The following is a 22,467-nucleotide window of genomic DNA, read 5'->3' as shown; positions in this document are numbered from 1 at the left end:
TAATCTCATCGAGGAGAGAGAATAATCCTCCTCTCCCTCATCCCTCCCTCCCTCTATTTATTTATCCCCCATTTTTATTTGGCGCTCGACGCTCCATGTTTGATGTTTACACTTTAAATATGTTGTGTTGATGAATAACCTCTTTTTTTATTTTTATCTTCTGTCATTCTCTCCCCCTCTTCTCATTCTCGCTCTTTCTCCCCCTCCTGTCTATTTTTCTCTTTTTTTATATCTCCTTTCTCTCTCCCTCCTCTCTTTTCTCTTTCCCTCCTGTCTCTCTCCCTCCTGTCTCTTTCTCTCTCCCTCCTCTCTTTTCTCTTTCCCTCCTGTCTCTCTCCCTCCTGTCTCTTTCTCTCTCCCTCCTCTCTTTCTCTCCCCTGTCTCTTTCTCTCTCCCTCCTGTCTCTTTCTCTCTCCCTCCTCTCTTTTCTCTTTCCCTCCTGTCTCTTTCTCTCTCCCTCCTGTCTCTTTCTCTCTCCCTCCTCTCTTTCTCTCCCCTGTCTCTTTCTCTCCCCTGTCTCTTTCTCTCTCCCTCCTGTCTCTTTCTCTCTCCCTCCTCTCTTTTCTCTTTCCCTCCTGTCTCTCTCCCTCCTGTCTCTCTCCCTCCTGTCTCTCTCCCTCCTGTCTCTTTCTCTCTCCCTCCTCTCTTTTCTCTTTCCCTCCTGTCTCTCTCCCTCCTGTCTCTCTCCCTCCTGTCTCTCTCCCTCCTGTCTCTCTCCCTCCTGTCTCTTTCTCTCTCCCTCCGTCTCTCTCCCTCCTGTCTCTTCTCTCTCCCTCCTGTCTCTCTCCCTCCTGTCTCTCTCCCTCCTGTCTCTCTCCCTCCTGTCTCTCTCCCTCTCCCTCCTGTCTCTTTCTCTCTCCCTCCTGTCTCTCTCCCCCTCCTGTCTCTTTCTCTCCCTCTCCCCCCTCTCTCTTTCTCTCTCCTTTCTCCGTCTTTCCCTCTCTCTCTCCCCCAGGTGACGGGGAAGTTTAGGGGAGGAGTGAACCCTTTCACTAATGGCTGTTGGAAGAACATTTCTCACGTGCTCTGCAGCTCCCAAGCCCCCAGGTCTCTCTCCCTCTGTCTCATTGTTGTCTATGGATGTACAGTATGCTAATAGTGTACATCTTGTTGCATTACTATCAGTTCTAACAGTGTATTGAGCTGCAGTCAGCCCTGCATGCTATTAGGGGTTTGATTGATGACCGAGAGTGAGTCCTCATAGAGCTGGATAGAGGACTCTAGATGGATACAACCCGTTTTAGCATGGACATTTCCATTGAGGGCTTCTGACCTTTTAAGGTAGTCAACTGGGTGGGACTTCCTATGGGTTGGGAGCAATCAGCCAATGACCAGAGCGTTGTCTTTTTCAAATTGAGTTGCCTTTGGTTGGAAATGGGTTTATGCTGGAACACTGCCATCTAGTGGCCACCATAACTGAATGACACGAGTTGGTTCAGGTGGCGATAAATCACCAATATTATTTACATTTACGTCATTTAGCAGACGCTCTTATCCAGAGCGACTTACAAATTGTCTTTACGCTTTCTTTTTCAAACACAAAATAAAAACCGCGACTACTTTTAAATGGAGACGCTGTCACAGGCGCCACATTGGCACAGATACAAAGATGAGGCCTCTGTCTATCTCTATGGGTCCTCTTCATCCTCATGTGCTTCTTGCGCTCCCTCGTCCGTTCCTTCTCTTACTACCCTTTCTCCCCCCTGTCCCTCTCCATCAGGTACCCTCTTCTCACTCTCTTCCTCTTCCTCCTTGTCCTTTTAATAATGTGATCCGATGTGGTCTTCATCAGGTACCTGGGGAGGAAGAGGAAGCCTCACGGTGTTGTTGTCCAGCCTCCGTTCCTCCGGCCACAGCTCACTGACACCCAGCTGGCCGCCAAGGTCCTCGACAACGGTATCCACGGAGACCTTCACCGGGTAGGACGTGACAAAGACCCATACACGCACTCATTTACGTACATGACAGACGTGCGCACACTCATGCATATACACATACACACGCACACATATTGCTCCTTCTTGCTCTCAGCATTGTGAATGGTTAATGCTCTCCAGTTGCCACGGCACTGGGCTCTATAGACTTTGACATTCTATTAAATGTCATTCATTTCTTTTTCTGCTTCTCTCTCTCTCTCTTTCTCTCTCCTCTCCCTTTCTCTCTCTCTCTCCCTTTCTCTCTCTCTCTCCCTTTCTCTTTCTCTCTCTCTCTCCCTTTCTCTTTCTCTCTCTCTCCCTTTCTCTCTCTCACTCTCACTCTCTCTTTCTCTCTCTCCCTCCCTTTCTCTCCCTCTCTCTCCCTCTCTTTCTCTCTCTCTCTCTCTCTCTCTCCCTTTCTCTCTCTCTCTCTCTCCTCTCTCTCTCTCCCTTTCTCTCTCTCTCTCTCCCTCTCTCTCTCTCCTTTCTCTCTCTCTCTTTCTCCCTTTCTCTCTTTCTCTCTCTTTCTCTCTCTCTCTTTCTCTCTCTCTCTCTCTCTCTCCCTTTCTCCCTCTCTCTCTCTCCTTTCTCTCTCTCTCTTTCTCCTTTTCTCTCTCTCTCTTTCTCTCTCTCTCTTTCTCCCTTTCTCTCTCTCTCTCTCTCTCTCTCTCTCTCTTCCCTTTCTCTCTCTCTCCCTCTCTCTCTCTCTCTCTCTCTCCTTTCTCTCTCTCTCTCTTTCTCCCTTTCTCTCTCTCTCTTTCTCTCTCTCCCTCTCTCTCCCTTTCTCTCTCTCTCTCTCCCTCTCCCTCTCTCTCTCTCCTTTCTCTCTCTCTTTCTCCCTTTCTCTCTCTCTCTTTCTCTCTCTTTCTCCCTTTCTCTCTCTCTCTTTCTCTCTCTCTCTTTCTCCCTTTCTCTCTCTCTCTTTCTCTCTCTCTCTCTCTCTCTCTCTCTCTCTCTCCCTTTCTCTCTCTCTCTTCCTCTCTCCTCTCTCCCTTCCTCTCTCCTCTCAGTCTAAGAGTAGTCTGGAGATGATGGAGAGTCAGTCGTGTGATGCGGAGCCCCCTCCTCCCCCCAAACCAGAGCTCAGGTACCCCGGCCCGTCCAGAGGCCACCAGGAACAACACACAGAGGGTACGTACACACACACTCGCATTGAAACACACGCTCAGTTCACCAGAGTTGTGTTCATTACTACACAGCGTAGGAAAACGTTTTGCAACGGAGAAGGTAAACAAGCGTTTTCTGTTGGGACAAGTTCAGGTAGTCCCTCTCTGTTTCAGTTTGTTTTCTTCCGTTTGGTGCCTATTGAACACGGCCCAGGTTGTTGCTGTGAATGACAGTGTGTTATCAGTCAACTTAGCTGGCAAAAATGAAATGTTAAGTTTACGTATGATAACAATTATGTACTCCGAGTGAATTTATTTAAGGCTCTCGCTCTTTTCCTCTCCCTGTCTCCACAGAGAGTAGTCTTCTGAACAAAGCCCCGCCCACACCCACCATGTATAAATACAGGCCGACCTATAGCAGTCCGGGAAAGAACCACACTGCCCTCACCCATGCCTACGCCAACCAGGTAACAAAACGCCAACCAGCTAGCTCGCGCATAAGGCCACTGTGTGTCTCTGTGTGATTACGTGTGAGAGTGTGTCCGCGTCTGAAAGAGTATGTGCGTGCTGTGTGAGGTATAATCCATGTCAAACTACTCCGGTAACACACACACACACTGTTCTCTCTGACTCGGCTTAATATTTCATATATCAGGGATCTCATTGGCTGCATGCCTGTCTGTCTTTAATCGTTTGGATTTGTTCTGATTTGTTCATGCGTCTCTGTTTTTACTTGTGGCTTCTTTTCCTGCCTTTTGATTGGTTACTCAGTGGCTTTCAGTTGAACAGTATCAGTAAGTCAATGCAGGAGTATTTTTCTTAATTTTCTTTAGTTTGAGTGTCTGTTCTTATGTCTTGTTACCCAACCTTGTGTGTCATCTTTTAGCCTGTAGCTTTCCCCACGCCATTGTAGAAAAAATTCTCCCCTAGCAATTCCTCGTTGTAGAAAGATTTTGTGGTAGTTAATTAACATATTATAAAATGTTGTATTTGCCCAATGTTACGTGTATGGTGTGTTTCCTATATGTCACACAATCTGATCATAATTCACTTACATCAATTCTGGAATCCCGAGTGGCGCAGCAGTCTAAGGCACTGCATCTCAGTGCTGGAGGCGTCACTACAGACCCTGGTTCGATCCCGGGCTGTGTCATGGAATGGCAAACCATGTGTTTGATGTATTTGATACCGTTCCACTGATTTCTGCTCCAGCCATGAACATGAGCCTGTCCTCCCCAATTAAGGGGGCCACCAACCTCCTGTGGTAGAATTGCGCAATCTTAGCTGCTGCCAGGGGGGGGGGGGGCTACTACAATGTTTTGCAGTGTGGGGGTTGTGTAGGTGCGCAGACCCGCCTGCAATTGTGAGCCCTTGTGATAAATTCAGATTTTTTTCCCCCTGTGTTCCCCCCCCATCAAAGTTTCCCATCCCTGCCTTATAAAGTGCACTACTTTTTGACCAGGTCCCCGTATGGCTCTGGTTATAAATAGTGCACTATGTAGGGGATAGGGTGCCATTTGGGAAACAGCCCCATGTGTTAGGAGCTCTCAGGAGCAGGGGGAGAAGATGGTTGTTTTGCTCTGTTAACTCTGATTGCGTGATCTGTTAGCCGGGGCCCCAACGACATCCATTTCGTTCGCTCTTAGGCTGAGTCCCAAATGGCGCCCCCAGGGCCCTGATCAAAAGTAGTGCACTAAATGCGGACTAGGGTGCCATTTGAGACAAAAGCTTATTGTTTCACTGGGCACACATGTTACACCCCCCCCCCCCCCCCATCCCACAGCCATCTGGTTATATATACTGTGTGTGTGTTTAATTTTCTGTCCTGTGTGTTGTAAAGACAACATACTGTAACAGAAGCCATGTGGGCATTCTAAAAGTTCTAGGCCCCTATATTCTTCCCCCTGCAGACCCCTTGTGTGTAGTGAATAGTGAAGCCCATGCATCTGGTCTGAAAGAGTTGTTCCCTTGTTCGCCTTGTTTTTCCCACTGTGGTTTTATTGGTAGTGGCCTAGTGCTGTCTGTACATTTGGACATCCAATTCTCATTCCACTTTCCAGTGTGGGATTCAATGACAAGGATAGAGTTAACATGACTTTATGTTCTCTCCCTCTTTTTTTCCTCCCTCCTCCCTCTGGCTCTCTTCTTTCTCTTCATCTCTCCCTCCACCTCCAACTCTGTCTCTCTCTCTCTCTCTGTGTGTCTCTCTCTCTCTCTGTGTGTGTCTCTCTCTCTGTGTGTCTCTCTCTCTCTGTGTTTGTCTCTCTCTCTGTGTGTCTCTCTCTCTTTCTCTGTCTCTCTGTGTGTCTCTCTCTCGCGCTCTCTCTCTCTCTCTCTCTCTCTCTCTCTGTGTGTCTCTCTCTCTCTCTGTGTGTGTCTCTCTCTCTGTGTGTCTCTCTCTCTCTGTGTTTGTCTCTCTCTCTGTGTGTCTCTCTCTCTTTCTCTGTCTCTCTGTGTGTCTCTCTCTCGCGCGCTCTCTCTCTCTCTCTCTCTCTCTCTCTCTCTGTGTGTCTCTCTGTGTGTCTCTCTCTTGCGCTCTCTCTCTCTCTGTCTCTCTGTGTGTCTCTGTGTGTCTCTCTGTCTCTCTCTCTGTGTGTCTCTCTCTCCATCTCTCTCTCCCCACCAGATGAGTCGAGGGGACAGTCTGAAGGAGTCATCTTCTCTGCTCCAGTCCAGCCAGCAGCCTGGCTTCCGCTCTGAACCCAGCCTAGATGGGAGAGAGGCCCCAGGGGAGAGAGGGGGAGGAGGATTGGGAGGAGGTGGAGACAGACCCGGAGGAGGGGGGTCAGTAGGGGGGGCACCAGGGTCAGGGGGTGGCGGTATCCCCGGTTACTCCCTAGGGGGACGTTCCTACCCCTCCTTTTCAGACCCAACAGTTCTATCTTCCGGTGGAGGGGCTTCCCGTTCTTCCAGCGTGCGTTCTGGCTCCGCCCACAATGCGGCCCACGTCTCTGAGGCGACGACCTCCACGAGCTACAAGAGCCTGGCCAATCAGACGCCTCCTCCGCGCAACGGCAGCCTATCGTACGACAGCCTGCTCACGCCCTCCGAGAGCCCCGACTTTGAGTCAGCCGCACCCGAAATGTCGCCCGGGCACCACCGTACCCCCGCCCCGCCCCCCGTCCTGGGCTACTCTTCCCCCTACCTGTCGGCCCAGCTCAGCCAGCAGAGAGACGCAGAGCTCCACCAGCCCTCCGCCTCTTCCGTAGCCCTCCTTTCCTCCCCACACCGCGCCCACTATCTCCGCGCCTCCTCCTCCCCCCCGCCTCCCCCTGAGAGGGAGCGACTCCTCCAGGAATCGCACTCCCACTCCCACCACTCTCAGCCCCCTCCCTCCTCCGCGGCCCCCCAACCCCCCCACCCACACCACCACCACCACAGCAGCCACAGCTCCAGACCCCCCCGCTTCTCCCGGACCCCGCTCCTGTCCGACTCGGCCGTCCCCCACCATTACCCGTACCGCACCCCCCTGGCCCCCTCCACGCACCCCCCGCGCTCCCCCCACCCCCCGCCGCTGGGGAAGTCTCTGTCGTACTCTTCGGCGGCGGCGGCGGAGATGCAGTACCGGATGGTGCGCAAGGCGTCGGCCGGAGGGGGGGGGGGTGGGGGGGGTGGGATCCAGGCACCTAAGTGAGTAACGGCTCTGCTCTTTACTGACTGACTGCAGCCCGCTGCCTCCTTCTTCTCCTCCTTCTCTTCCTCCTCTTCTTCCTCCTCCTCCCAGGCTCCTGTGAGTTCCTTTACCTCTTCCCCCCCCCCCCCCCCCCCCCCGGTCGTCTGTTTTCCACTCGTCTGTACAGTCGGTGCTTCTTCTGTTTGTTTGTTTTTTCAGCTCCAAATGGCACCCTATTCCCTATGGAGTGCACTACTTTTGACCGCGGCTCTGGTGAAAAGTAGTGCACTCTATAGGGAATAGGGTGCCATTTGGTACTGCCATTTGGTACGTACCCGTTTGTCTTGAAACTGTCTGTTTCCAGCTACTGTAGTTGTTCCATTTTAGTCTTTGTCTGTCCCTTACTATCTCTCTCCATCACCTGTCCTGGTTCCCTTTATCATGTGATGCTGTAAATACTATACATGTAGGTCTTTGCTATGAGACATGTTGTTGTATCACAATACATGACATATTATGTAATGACATGCTATTCCCTATATAGTGTACTACTGTTGACCAGAGCCTTTAGGTTGCTGGTCCAAATGTACAGTATTTAGGGAACAAAGGGATGCAGGCGTTCCTTTTTAAGCTTTTTGAGGACTTTAGTCTTCCTATAAAGTTAGCTTTTTGCTAAATGTCTTTTATCTCAAAATGCATTTTGTCCTCCATTGATCATGGTTGTGTTATTGATGTAGTTGTGGATGTGTTTTATCCTGTTTTATCCTCCTCTGTGTGTGTTACCGTTATCCAGCATGAAGTCCCTCTGTTTGACTATAGGGTTACAGTGGAAGATATCTGGATGTACCAGCCCTTGGTCACCCCTGCATGATGTGGATATATCCTATCGATTCATTATGCATGCTTCCACAATGGCACACTATTCCCTATAGTGAACAGGGGCTCTTTTGGGCCCTGGTGAAAAGTAGTACACTATATAGGGGATAGGGTGCCATTTAGTACACCCCCTACGAGTGTGCGCTCTTCCTCTCCAACGTCTTAACTAATCCTTCTTTCCCTCCCTCTCGTTCTCTCTATCCAGGGACGAGATTCAGATGAAGTTGTTCAGCAGGACGAACGGGCAGCCCAGGTCCTCCCTTTCCTCCTCAGGCTCCACCCCTTCCTCCCCCTCTCACACAATCAGCATGTCCACTCGCCCCGGACAGGCCTATCCCAGCCCTGGAAACACCCAGAGCCCCGCCCACAAGCTGGGGGGCGGGGTTAAGAAGGTGACGGGCGTCGGCGGGACCACCTATGAGATTTCAGTCTGAGTTTGACGGGCGGCCACTCCAACTAATGGTGTCAGGGCTTGGAGGTGAAGGAGGGGTCAGAGATGGACTTTTGAGATGGATATTTCTGCCTCTCAGACCCTTCAGGAGAGAGGAAAGATTTGAATGAACAGACGTTTTAAAAGTTGGGTTTTGTGGAAGAGTGAAACAACTGACTTTTCTTGTTCTTCTTCCAAATGCGATGGACTCCGGACTTCCTCTCTCGTTCAGAGACCTCCAGTCAAGGAACTACAGAACTAATCGGGAGAAAGTTGTTTAACAAGTCACATTCAAGAACACAATGCACCATTATGACATGTGGGCGTATGGGCCCAGGAATCCAATCATACCCCTTAAGAGGCGGGACTCTTTGACAATCCACCAATTTCTGGGCGGGTTGAACTCTGTGGGAATGATTGAGTGACAGTTATGACTGGGTTTGCCTTTTATTGGATAAAACAAGGAAGATCAATATGGCTGCGTTTACACAGGCAGCCGAATTCTGATCTTTTTTTTTTTTTTTTTTACCAATCAGATCAGTTCTGAAAAAGAGCTGATGTAAAAGGATCTGATTGAGCAAAATAAATCTGAGTTGGGCTGCCTGTGTAAACAGAGCCCATATATATAAAAAAAAAAAGAAAAGAAATGTACTTTCATTCATTCATAAATGTGTAATGATTCATTCTCTGTACAGAATTATATGGTTTGGAATTTATGGTGATTTCCTCCAATCAGTGGCATTTAAAGGTTACAGCGGCATGCTCCGGCCACTATTGACCACTGTGATTGGCTAGTGATCTCGCTGCCATTCTCTCTCGACCAATCAGAAGTGGATATGCTAAACTGTAGTAGACGGCAGGGTCATTGGTAGAGTTCGTTTTGCCTGGCTCAGTGCCCCGGGTGGGTGGAGATTTCACTTAAGGACCAATGGAATGGTTTTAAAAAAAGTAAATATCGTTGGGTCTTTACTTTAAAGATGGAGCAGCCTTTTCTAAACAAACTTTGGAGCATTGGCCTTGAAAATCAAGGAGAGAAGTGGTTTTTATTTTACTTATTTAATTTCAAAATTTTATTTTATATGAATTTATATATAGGTGTTGATAAGATCAAGATTTTTTTGAATGGGCTGATAAGGTTTTTCTGGTTTGAGTTAATTTCAGAATTGTAACCAAAACAGGAAGAAACTGTTGCCGTGTTCATGTTCTAGTCGGAACTTGGACATTTCTGACTTGCTAACTGGCTAACAAGTACCGCGTATAACCAGTTAGCAAGTCGAAAATGTCAGTTTCCTAGTTCAGATTTAGCGCTAGAGCGCGGCTCAGTTGTATTGATGGCTGCACCAGCCAACCAGAGGCTGAGTTTTGAGTCTTCAGCCAAAGAGAGTAGCTGGACAATTTTATATGGTTCAGCTAATGGGAACCAATGTATTTGATAAAAGGCGATGTAGCATTTTAAAGTCCTTTGATACACAGTAAACCACTCGACTTCTCGTGGGGCATATCGTTGTACCTTCTGATTGTTTACTTCTGAGCTTTGTAATGGCGGTGTCTGAAATGGCACCCTATTCACTATATAGTGCACTACTTTTCAAAAGCCGTGCACTATGTAGGGAATAGGGAGCCATAACACACACAACCAATGTTTTGGTTTATTGGTATCTGTACTGACATCTCCGGTTGCCACCAGCTGGAAACCAGCGAGGATCACATGCTTTGCCGTGACCAATCCGTAGAGAGCAAGAGATTTATATCAGCCTACTCTTTTATTCGTTAATGGTGAAACCAATGAGATGAACAGCTGAAAAAAGTCAGTAACATCTTTTTATATTTATTTTTTACTTTCCTTTGCAAGATTTTAGGACAATTTTACAGGGCATTGCTTTAGACTGACAGTTTGTTTGACCAGTCAGGAGCGTAGAATGAAACTAAATGGGCACGTCGCCCAATCAGGCAAAGACGTGTTTGACTGCCATCAGGAACAGCCAATGCCCTTGCAGATGATGTTTAGACAAGTACGAGCCCGGGACTTGGGTGTTTGAAATTGAAAAAAAAAGAAGAAAGATATGTGCTGTGTGTGTGGGCGTATGTGCGTGTGTGTTTGAGCGTTGGTAATAAAGTATTTAAAGCCAAAGGCAGTGTGCTTTGTTCTGCTTGTAGTTGAAGTTTTTCATGTCTGGTAACGCAACACATGAGAGAGCGCAGAACACAGGCTACTTACTACACATTCAGAGTAGAACTTCGAGCTGGACCGAAGGTTTCCACAGCGGCTATGAAAAGATAATGTAAGGTTACTTAAATCGTTAAGTTATGATCCAGTTACAGTACATTTTCATGCACCTCACATTTCTTCCACACTAGATATAGAGGGGACAGAGATTGATTGGGGTTTGTCAGTCAGTGGTGCCTGTAAGTTGGGAGGAAACCGCTACCGATGGGGCTCAAAACTTAGCTTCATGTCTCACCTCCCACCGTAACTCTTAAATGCCGTCACTACCACAATGTATCAGAAGTTGGTGCCAAAATGCAGGTTGTGAATTAAGCCACCAGGTGGCACCATAACGTTCATGTTACTAAGACGCTTATATCCCCATTTGTGATATTACTGTAGAGCGATTTGAAATGTAAATTAGACTCAATTTAATAATGTACACTTTTATTGCATAAAAAAAAGTCAGACGCCCCTCAGGGTTTCATCTGAAGCAGGAGGCAGGTTCACCCATTCACAGAATCAATCGACACATTCTGAACGCAACGTTGAGACAGCAGGATTCTACAGTAACCAAGGGAATGTCAAACGGGAAGTAAAATGGATGCTCTGCCACTTCACCTCAATTTACACATTTCTCTCTGCACTGGTGTAAAAATGTGTTTTGTCAACCATTCACAATGACAACAGGGTTAAAAAAAAAGAGAGTGTTTAGACGGAAACCAGCCCTGAAATGGGAGCTTTTGAAAGTAAAAATGTAATTCTACCTATTGCCAGGACAACAAAATAACACTGGTCTAGTTCTCACATGAAATTAGCATTAATAGCAAAACGCTCTCCATCCACAGCTTTCCCTTCAGCATCATGAACTGAAAACTAGGATTAGGTGACAACAGAACTCACAACCACTATTACGGAAGGGAGAAAAAAAACACTTGCTAATATTTTTTCAAAATTCCCTCAAAGACAGCATTTTGGGACAGAGGCTGTGGTTCATATACACACACACATCCTACCTCATCATTATGGACCCAGTTGGAGGTAGGTAGTTGGCGTGAAATGTTTGACCATGGCTTAACCAATAGAGTAGGCATGCAGCAAAGAGCCTTTGACAGCAATTGGCTAATAAAGGAGACATTTGAGCCAATGCCTGGCATTGGTCCAATATGAAACACTGCCAGCTCAATCTCACCATATTAGGAGATAGGGTCATGTCTGAAATGGCACCATATCTCTACTTTTGACTAGTGCACTATAAAAGGGAATCGGTTGCCATTTCAGACAAAGCCAAAGTAACTTCAGTTCAATGGGTGCATGCAATTTGGCACATCACGCATGGATTGGACTGAGTGTGTAAATTCACTCCATATCCCAAATGGGACAAGTTCTAAATTGAGTGAAACACTATGAACGGAGTGTATCATTGTAGTGTGCCAAGATTAAGTCTAAATCACTCAAATTGTTAAGTCATAAATTACACCCTTTTCCCTATATAGTGCACTACTTTGTAGTATTGCACTGTATTAGATAATAGAATGCCATTTGGGATGCACACGATGATGAGCATAGAGGTCCTCCAGGGAACTGGTGGAAAGATCAACATAACTGTCATAAGTATGATGGAGAGACAAAAAAATAAAAAATAAATCGAACCATACAGTTTAGATTTAAATTAGTTAATATTGAGTTAATCATCATAATACAATTATTTTGCAACTCAAATCTTGTTGCATACAGTATATAGCAAAACAAAAAAAAGGACTCATAACAATCATGTTTGTTCCCTCGATCGAACATCAGCATCAGCATAACGCCACCTAGTCCCATTGCGACGTCACACCATTCTTCTGAGGCCGCTACCCCCCGACAATTCTATTTGTCCTTCTTGGTCTCCGTCTCCTCCTGGGCGTCGACCTCGGGCTCCTCCTCTTCGGGCACGGGCGGGAACTGGGATTCGTTGATCTTGTCGCCCCGGTCTCCCTTGGACTTGTTGAGTTTCTTGGACTTCTGGTAGAGCTCGTTCAGGTTGAACTCCCGGATGATGTTCTCCTGTTGAGAGATTGAGTGTGAGAGAGAATGGTGAGTTTCCGGACATTTGACCGGCAGCATTTTCATTTACTAGACATTTGAGAAATTGACTGGATATAGATATCTATCTATCCATTGGGTGCTTAACCGTCCACACGCGGTGCTCAGAAGAGACAGAAATCACATTTAGAATATGGTCATTCATATTAACAGAACATGCAAGTTAAGGATGCAACATTATGATGTCCTTCTTACCGAATTCTGGTGGGTACTGAGGATGTTAGAACAACTGTCCACATTTACTTTTCCTCCGGCCAGCGAGATGAGTAACGAACAGCAGAATCACTAGCCTACGTCAATCTACTGTCCTGCATAGCAGAAAAGTTGACCTCTTCTATTAAAAATCAGCTTGTCGAGAAATAATTTTCCTATCCCGGGACAGTTGTGGGACGGTAGGTCCCAAATTCATACAACCAGTAGGCCAAGGCTTCATAAAAATAAAAGTTTAAGCAATGAGTCCGATGCAACAAATCACAACGTTTAGCATAAAATGTTGATCAACTATTATTTCTTTACATTTTAAGCGAGGCATTTCCACACAAATGTTGGTTCCATCATGCAATTAGAGGGGGAAAACACCGGTGTCAAAAGGGCACCGCACACGCGAGCCGTTTCATGTGAGTGATGGAAATATGGGTTAGAAATGTAGAAAGAGGGGAGGTGTAATATCCAACAGCTAGCGTTGGGTTGCTAATATGACTAGGATTTTACCTTTGGCTACTGGTCAATGAAAGAATGTTGATATAAAAATAATTGCCTCCACAGATATGGTCGGATTTTGGCTAGGCTGCTTTGAAGCAAGGTCAGAAATGCCTCAATATGTATTCAAGTGTCCAGGTTTCGAACAATTAGGCACACCTTTAAAAAAAAAAATGCATACGGCCTTCAGCTTATTGTAAAGTGGTGTGTGACGCACTTAAAAGCACGCCATCCATTGCCTATTTATGCATTTGCTGTTTGAGATGCCGTGGCAGCAACTCTCGACGTGTGACAGATTTTCCCACTCAAAGGCTCTGCATCCTATACGCGTGTGATAAAATACACAATGAACATACTGTACACCAAATTATGCAAATTAACTTATAGACCGATAAGGATGACCAGTCAAATGCATTTCCATCAATGAATAGGCTAAAAAGCATTATTTCACAATGGGATTTTTCTCTTCTCCCAGACAATTGGCTGGCGTCAATTTTATGAATCTGCTTTTCTATTCATTTACCAAATATTTTTTTTTCATTGGCTAAAAGACTGCTATTATCAGCTAACGGAAACCCTGGTGTGTATGTGTGTATATGTTCTGCTCTGAAGCCACTCCTCTCACCTCAGTGAAGCTCCAGGACACGGCCCTACACTTCTTGTCCACCTGGGGGCGTCTCATCACCTCCTTGCCCCCCTGGAACAGCACCAGCGAGGGCAGCTGCTTGGAGAGGGGAGAGGTACTCACCTTGTACCTGGATAAGAGGGATGGAGGAAGGGAAGCTATTAAATGGCGTTTCAAATCATAGCCGTCCAATCAGAACTCTACTTCACTTAAATATAATCTATCTGCAGAGAGAGAAAGTAGGACAGAGAGCGAATGAGAAAAGGGACCTACTTCTTAGACACGTCTCCATAGCGGCCGATGTCCACCTTCCCAAACTTGAGCCCAGCACAGTTATACCTGTAACCATAAGAGAAAACCCATCTATTTCCCAACAAACACAGCAATAGCATTATCACTATCGTCGCATTTCTCACCACACCCCCCCAAAAAGTAAAATAAGAGGTGTTATTTGTTGGGAAACATATGTGGCGCTTTGTTTATAATGCACTGGTCTGTTGTCCCAAGTTGATGTGCAAGAGACCAAACAGCCTCGGAACGCACGCTCAGATCATGTTCGAGCCTCGGATTGGACAGTGAAACACACACGCTGGCACCTGCAGGCGACGTGCAGACGTTTCATTTCTCTCTCATTCGGTCATGGCTGAAGCCAGTGCAAATTCATACTATTTGTGTGTCCAGGTTAAACGTGGGACGTCCCTCATTATAAACAGTCGGTTAATTTCATGGTTAATGCATAATTTTCACATATATTACAAGCGAATAATAGACAAAACAACAATGTCATTGAACCAATTGATTGGCCAGAGATCAATGCATTCCTCAGCAAAGACGCAGTGCAAGCTGATGAAATTTGGTTGCTCAAAATACTAAGTGTGTCGGCTGTATGGTGATGTTTACGTCATAACTTGCATTTTACCGGTACGAGCAGTGGCAGTAGGCCAACCGATAACACCAAGACGGAATGCGTTTGAAGTGATGACGCGCCGCCGAGAACAGCTAGGATGTCGAGCAAAGTACATCGCCAGTGGCACGCACACACTTCGTGCACATCAGCAGCTCCACAATGGTGTGATGGAATGTCTTCAAGGTGGGGGTGGGGGGGGGCTTTTCGTGGCAGCCAGACGAGACAATCGAAGGAGGATGCGGTCAGCAAAGTTACTGGGCTCAAATTTGACCAAGCTTGATCTATATAGATTGATGCTTCTAATTGTGCATGTTATAAATGACTTTTTTTTTCATTTTGATGATGATAGAATATAGCCTATGGCTGGATTTATGCATTTGTTTCCAATGCTACATTCATTTGGCAGACCTAACTTGATTGACCCTCTTTCTACAAGGCCTAATCATATTTGTATGAATATTTTGTTAACACCTATAGGCTATAGAGATCCATTCAGGTAATGAACTCATTATTATACATCAACATTTTTATTTGATTACAATTATTTAATGTCAGTCATTCTTGAATTAGATTTATTTAAAAGAAATGTAAATAGTCTACTCTATTACCCTATACATCACCTTTTTTTTTTTTATCAGGAATAATGAAACTGTCACATGCCATACTTCCCACTGTGTTTCATTTCTCATGGTTATAACATTGTAACATCTGCATTATTTTTAAGAAAAATAGTGTAGGTTTTCACATGGAATAATAACTCTTGAAGCTCACATTTGGCCTAGAGGCCTAGAGCCTGGACAAGTGCCTAGGACACTGTGGTAAAGTACTGTTATTGCTTATAACCACTTCATGTTCTTTTTTTTATCCTGCTCGCTCGTCTCACTTTTCTGGGGGGGGGGGGGGATCCATTAAACAGTGAATCAATTTTGTCTGGCCTAATAGGGAAAAATGAGATTGAAGCAATTTTGTCTGTTTTGACACAATTCAGGAGAGGATGTAGATTGAAGCTAAGGGTTTATGGTGCAATGCATTAAAATGGAGGCTTTTGTCGTGTATAGTGAAGATTAGTCGTTCTCTTACTTGAGGGAGAGGTCTGCGTAGACGGCGGCAAAGGACTGACACTCTGGGGACCAGTTCGCGAAGAACTCTACGATCCACGTCACCCTATTGTCCCTCTCCAACTCGTCCTGTAGCCGGGGCACAAGTCAGCCATCAATTTCACTAAACGTTACATTTCAATCAATAAAAATCTGCTCTGTGTGTGTCCATTTTGAAATTACCTGATAAAAACACTTTCGACTGAAATGTCAATAACAATCTAACTGGTGTCATCTTCTGCGATCGTGTGAAAGTATGATTTTTGATACACCCATCTGTGTTATTTTCGCTCTATAACATACCATTACTAGAGCAATGGTAATATGGTCTGTTACAGTAGAGCCTTAAGAGGTACTCTATGGTACTCACGTCTATGGTCTTGTCACTGAAGTACTTGATGTACTCTGGGCCCATGTAGAGAGGAGGCTTACAGGTCATCAGGAACACTGGAACAGATAAATCAGCCAATCAGTGAGCAGAAGGAAGGGTAACGAGCCAATCAGAGAGCCGAATGAGGGGTCATCAGGTTATAGGTCATGTCATCTAACCAGGCATTTACCGGTTTAATTAATTACCACAACAGTAGAGGAGCGTGTGTGTATCCATGCATGTACAGTTGAAGTCGGAAGTTTACATACACCTTAGCCAAATTCATTTAAACTCAGTTTCACAATTCCTGACATTTAATCCTCATAAAAATTCCCTGTCTTAGGTCAGTTAGGATCACCACTTATTTTAAGAATGTGAAATGTCAGAATAATAGTAGAGAGAATGAATTATTTCAGCTTTTATTTCTTTCATCACATTCCCAGTGGGTCAGAAGTTTACATACACTCAATTAGTATTTGGTAGCATTTCCTTTAAATTGTTTAACTTGGGTCAAACGTTTTGGGTAGTCTTCCACAAGGCCCATTCCTCCTGACAGAGCTGGTGTAACTGAGTCAGGTTTGTATGCCTCCTTGCTTTTCAGTTCTGCCCACAAATGTTCTATAGGATTGAGGTCAGGGCTTTGTGATGGCCACTCCAATACCTTGACTTTGTTGTCCTTAAGCCATTTTGCCACAACTTTGGAAGTATGCTTGGGCTCATTGTCCATTTGGAAGACCCATTTGTGACCAAGCTTTAACTTCCAGACTGATGTTTTGAGATGTTGCTTCAATATATCCACATCATTTTTCATCCATCATGATGCCATCTATTTTGTGAAGTGCACCAGTCCCTCCTGCAGCAAAGCACCCCCACAACATGATGCTGCCACCCCCGTGCTTCATGGTTGGGATGGCCAAACAGTTCTATTTTTTTTTCTTCATTAGACCAGAGGACATTTCTCCAAAAAGTACAATCTTTGTCCCCATTACAGTTGCAAACCGTAGTCTGGCTTTTTTATGGCTGATTTGGAGCAGTGGCTTCTTCCTTGCTGAGCGGTCTTTCAGGTTATGTTGATATAGGACTCGTTTTACTGTGAATATAGATACTTTTGTACCTGTTTCCTCCAGAATCTTCAGAAGGTCCGTTGCTGTTGTTCCGGGTCTGATTTATACTTTCATCTCTAGGAGACAGAACGCGTCTCCTTCCTGAGCGGTATGACGGCTGCATGGTCCAATGGTGTTTATACTTGCGTACTATTGTTTGTACAGATGAGCGTGGTACCTTCAAGTGTCTGGAAATTGCTCCCAAGGATGAACCAGACTTGTGGAGGTCTCCAATTTTTTTTCTGAGGTCTTGGCTGATTTCTTTTGATTTTCCCATGATGTCAAGCAAAGGGGCACTGAGTTTGAAGGTAGGCCTTGAAATACATCCACAGGTACACCTCCAATTGACTCAAATGATGTCAATTAGACTATCAGAATCTTCTAACGCCATGACATAATTTTCTGGAATTTTCCATGCTGTTTAAAGGCACAGTCAACTTAGTGTATGTAAACTTCTGACCCACTAGAATTGTGACACAGTGAATTATAAGTGAAATAATCTGTCTGTGAACAATTGTTGGAAAGATTACTTGTGTCATGCACAAAGTAGATGTCCTAACCGACTTGCCAAAACTATAGTTTGTTAACCTGTTGGGGCTAGGGGGCAGTATTTTCACGGCTGGATAAAAAAACGTACCCGATTTAATCTGGTTACTAATCCTACCCAGTAACTAGAATATGCATATACTTATTATATATGGATAGAAAACACCCTAAAGTTTCTAAAACTGTTTGAATGGTGTCTGAGTATAACAGAACTCATTTGGCAGGCAAAACCCTGAGACAGATTCTGACAGGAAGTGGATACCTGATGTGTTGAATTACCTTTAAGCCTATGCCATTGAAACACACAGGGGCTTATTAATGTTTTGGCACTTCCTATTGCTTCCACTAGATGTCACCAGCCTTTACAAAGTGTTTTGAGTCTTCTACTGTGAGATCTGACCGAACAAGAGCCTTGGAACGGTGATGGCCGATTAGACTCTGGCGCGCGAGGTCATGTTGGGTACCCTCGTTCCAATACGTTTTAAAAGAGAATGCATTCGTCCACCTTGAATATTATTCATGTCCTGGTTAAAAAAGGCACTAATGATTTATGCTATACAACGTTTGACATGTTTGAACGAACGTAAATATATTTTTCCCCCTCGTTCATGAAGTGAAGTCCGGCGGGCTTAGATCATGTGCTAACAACACGGAGCTTTTTGGACATAAATGATGAGCTTTTTTGAACAAAACTACATTCGTTATGGACCTGGGATTCCTGGAAGTGACATCTGATGAAGAGAATCAAAGGTAATGGATTATTTACATAGTATTTTCGATTTTAGATCTCTCCAACATGGCGGTTAGTCTGTATCGCAAAGCGTATTTTTCTGGGCGCAGTGCTCAGATTATTGCAAAGTGTGATTTCCCAGTAAGGTTATTTTTAAATCTGGCAAGTCGATTGCGTTCAAGAGATGTAAATCTATAATTCTTTAAATGACAATATAATATTTTACCAATGTTTTCTAATTTTAATTATTTAATTTGTGGTGCTGACTTGACTGCCGGTTATTGGAGGGAAACTATTTCCTGAACATCAACGCCATAGAAAAACGCTGTTTTTGGATATAAATATGAACTTGATAGAACTAAAAATGCATGTATTGTCTAACATAATGTCCTAGGAGTGTCATCTGATGGAGATTGTCAAAGGTTAGTGCATAACTTTAGCTGATTTTATGGTTTTGGTGACGCCTGTCTTTGAATTGACAAAACATTACACACAGCTATTGTCAATGTACTCTCCTAACATAATCTAACTTCACGCTTTCGCCGTAAAACCTTTTTGAAATCGGACAACGTGGTTAGATTAAGGAGATGTTTATCTTTCAAAGAGTGTAAGATAGTTGTATGTTTGAAAAATTTCAATTTTGACATTTATTTGGTTTCAAATTTGCCGCTCTTGAAATGCACCTGCTGTTGATAGGGTGCACCACGGGTGGCACGCTAGCGTCCCACATAGCCCCAAGAGGTTAACAAGAAATTTGTGGAGTGGTTGAAAAACGAGTTTTAATGGCTCCAACCTAAGTGTATGTAAACTTTTGACTTCAACTGTATGTGTGTGTATGTATAAACAAAGTGTGTGTACTGACCGATGCAGAGGGTGAGGTAGAGCAGGCCCATGCGGATGTCCAGTCTGAAGAAGAGGATAACATTGGCCACCTTACTGAACAGAATGATGTTCCCCACGTGCTGCTCCACCGTTACTGAGACAACGAGAGATGGAGAGGGGTTACATCAAGTAAACAACAATGGGGGGGGGGTTGATGAGAATAACGTAAAAAATAATGAAAATAACTATTGCATAGAATAAGGGCAATTTGCAGGTTGAAGACAATAGTGCACTTGGGGAAGAGGAAACAAAGATGATAACATTGACAAACAACAATAACATTGAGAGAGAGAACAGATGCGAATAGAAGATAGGAACAAACAGTTTTGTAAAACCATGGGTAAAGGAGTGATATGAAGAGCTATGAATATGAAAAAAGTGAAGTGTAAAAACTATTTGGAGTCTGAGACAGAGGGACAGTTTGTAGTTGAGGCCTAACAAGTGAGGGATTCACTTTAGGGAGGAGGGAGAGACAGGCAGATGAAAGACCAAGGGAGTGCCAACAACAGAGCTAACATAGCGTAAACACCACAAGGTCAACAGACATTTCTTCCTATGAACGATCTATTAAAACAGTCTGTTTACAACACTAAACTATTCATTTAAATAGGGCTGTGTGGACAAGACATTTGCCATAGCAGATTGGTTGAATACCTACAACAATAACATCAATATACAGCAGTAACCTAGAACAAACAAAGTTTGGCTTCCCACTAAACAATTTGTTCAGACAAAGTTGAACTGTCTGAAATGTTAGCCTTGTGGATACAAAAGTGAAACTTCGCTAGCAATGTGTGTGGGTACTTCTTGTTTTACTGAAATGGTAACCACGTGTTGAATGTCATGTAAAACAAACATGTCTGCCTGCTGAAGGAGACCCCTAGCTCCAACAGAGTTTCCAATAGATACAACAGCCTCAGAATTGGCTATATCATAAACATTCAATCAAAACAAAAATGTGCTTTTTGTTCTTCATTTAAGTTTAGGGATAGACATAAGGTTGGCAGTGTGGTTAAGGTTAAAATCTGATTTTAAGATGATAAATTGTAGAAATATGCAGGGTTTATGACCTCAGCCACCCAAGCCACAGTCTATTCTCCCCACTTCCATCAAGGCAAAAACTGACGACTGGCCAATAGCATCTACCCCCAGACCATCAGGCTGCTGAATAGCCACCACTAGTCATACTTTTCACATCTGTGACCCTGTGCATGTGACTAATTAACTCTAAAACACTATGTGGCTAGTGATGACCAAATGAGGGGGGGGGGGGGGTGGACAGTTTTCTAATGGTAAAACACAACTCTGTTAATGATTAACCTGGTTCAGGGCTGATACTTACTAGCTCTTCTGTTTTTCATCATGACGATGGCACTGAGGAACATAAGAATCTCCACTTCTCTCTGTGGAACATGAGAACAGAATAAACATTACATTTACGTTTATAGTCTGAATGCATTCTCTGATTCAGAGAGGTGCGGTGCATAATCGATATCCATGTATTCGGCGTTAACTGCCTTGCTCAGGAGCAGAACGACAGTTCGGGGATTCGATCCAGAAACCTTCCGGTTACTGGCCCAACGCTCTAACCACTAGGCTACCTGCGGCTCCAGTACTAGCTAGGAGGCTAAACAATATGTTACTGGTTCGGGTTAGGCCTGCAACTAACTCCAGTATTGCCAGTGTCAACCTGTTGTTTTTTGGGTGGTTTTCGTGCATGCTACATGGTGGCAGTGGCACTTTCTGCCCGAGAAAAGAAAATGAAGGCCCTGGTAGCCTAGTATCAGAGGGGGTTCGCACCTGCTAACTTCCCAGTATATTCACCCTTTGCGCGGTTCTGTCTCATCACCTGCCTGTTACTTTCCGATCTCGGTTCGGGTTACAGTCTATATCACATTTCAATGTCGAACCCAGGCCAACTCCCATCGAATTTCAATGGCCATTCATGTAGCTAGCGTCAACACTATGTCATCACATTTAGCATAGGATAGCTAAGTTAGCTAGCTCGTTGGCAATCTAACCAAAGTCTTTCTCCCGGCCTAATCACGTCCTAACATGTATCTCTATTTTTCAATCTCTATTTTTTACACCATCCAATACTGACCCAGTCAAAGTCGCAGGGATTGCCATCCTCTCGTTGTGTCGAAAGATGTTCGCAGATGCCTGGCGTCTTGCGGATCATGAGAAACCCAATTGACATGAACAGAGACGCGACATAGTATGGCTTGAGCAGCCACTTGTACACCTGCGGCAAGTGATAGAGGAATGCGAGGAGAGGTGTTAGCAACGCCATTTTCTAATTTAGATATACAAATAACATAAAACAGCCGGAGGAATAGGAGAAGATGAGGCCGCCTGGAGCAATGCTGAACTCGTCGTGATGCGACTCGCAGGATAGATTTCCAGTCGGCCAACGTGTAAACTGCAAATTAAAGGGGAGGAAGGATGCCGCGGAGGTCACTGCGGACGAATCCTTGGAAATGGTCCCGCCTCCTTTGTGAAATGGTGATGATTGGCTAGTTGAAAAAAATCAAAGGAACGGTGATTGGTATATATTTTGCAAAAGAGGAAGGACTAATGAAAGACCAGACCAGACTTGGGGGGGAAAAAATGGCCTTTTTGGAATACTTTTTACATACAGGGCTTGTTCGACATTGCAGCCGACAGTGCAGGCGACTGCCGACTGACTCCCCCACTGGTGGGAAAACTACCCAAATGTCATACTTGCGTAAACGTATTGATACCTTAATAGAAAGTTACTCAAGTCAAAGTGAAAGTCAGCCAGTGAAAATACTACTTGAGTAAAAGTCTAAGTGCATTTGGTTTTAAATATACTTAAGTATCAAAAGCAAATGTAATTGCTAAAATATACTTAAGTATCAAAAGTAAAAGTATATATAATTTCAAATTCCTTATATTAAGCAAAGCAGACGGCACCATTTTTAAAATGTTATTTCACCTTTACTTAACCAGGTAGGCTAGTTGAGAACGTTCTCATTTACAACTGCGACCTGGCCAAGATAAAGCAAAGCAGTTCGACAACATACAACAACACAGAGTTACACATGGAACAAACAAACATACAGTCAATAATACAATAGAAAAGTCTATATACAGTGTGTGCAAATGAGGTAGGATAAGGGAGGTAAGAAAATAAATAGGCCATAGTGGCGAAATAATTACAATATAGCGATTAAACACTGGAGTGATAGATGTGCAGAAGATGAATGTGCAAGTAGAGATACTGGGGTGCAAAGGAGCAAAATAAATAAA

The 22,467-nt window shown here is 44.6% G+C and overlaps 2 protein-coding genes across 3 annotated transcripts in view; one reads left to right on the top strand and one right to left on the bottom strand.

Moving 5' to 3' along the window:
- The window catches only part of zdhhc5a (zDHHC palmitoyltransferase 5a), a 39,303-nt gene extending 29,231 nt beyond the window's left edge, over positions 1–10,072 (top strand). For both annotated transcript variants that reach the window (XM_082978332.1, XM_045722681.2), the window contains 6 exons: positions 956–1,047; positions 1,793–1,919; positions 2,927–3,047; positions 3,377–3,489; positions 5,649–6,652; positions 7,717–10,072. In XM_082978332.1, coding sequence (XP_082834458.1) covers positions 956–1,047; positions 1,793–1,919; positions 2,927–3,047; positions 3,377–3,489; positions 5,649–6,652; positions 7,717–7,945 — 1,686 coding nt within the window. In that variant the 3' untranslated portion in view covers positions 7,946–10,072. The remainder of the gene's footprint in view (positions 1–955; positions 1,048–1,792; positions 1,920–2,926; positions 3,048–3,376; positions 3,490–5,648; positions 6,653–7,716) is intronic.
- Positions 10,073–10,577: 505 nt separating this feature from the next.
- tmx2b (thioredoxin-related transmembrane protein 2b) lies at positions 10,578–21,676 on the bottom strand. Its single transcript, XM_014208953.1, has 8 exons — positions 21,299–21,676; positions 20,537–20,597; positions 19,175–19,288; positions 15,934–16,010; positions 15,547–15,653; positions 13,833–13,898; positions 13,560–13,689; positions 10,578–12,196 (listed from the first exon to the last, which is right to left on the bottom strand). The coding sequence occupies exons 1-8, from the start codon at positions 21,485–21,487 to the stop codon at positions 12,020–12,022; spliced, it is 921 nt and encodes a 306-aa protein (XP_014064428.1). The 5' UTR covers positions 21,488–21,676; the 3' UTR covers positions 10,578–12,019.
- Positions 21,677–22,467: the final 791 nt, after the last annotated feature.

The sequence above is a fragment of the Salmo salar genome, chromosome 08 (genome assembly GCF_965601325.2).
Source record: "Salmo salar chromosome 08, fSalSal1, whole genome shotgun sequence".
NCBI lineage: Eukaryota > Metazoa > Chordata > Actinopteri > Salmoniformes > Salmonidae > Salmo > Salmo salar.
The sequence above is the reverse complement of the archived record's forward strand: the minus strand, read 5'-3'. Positions and strand labels throughout refer to the sequence as shown.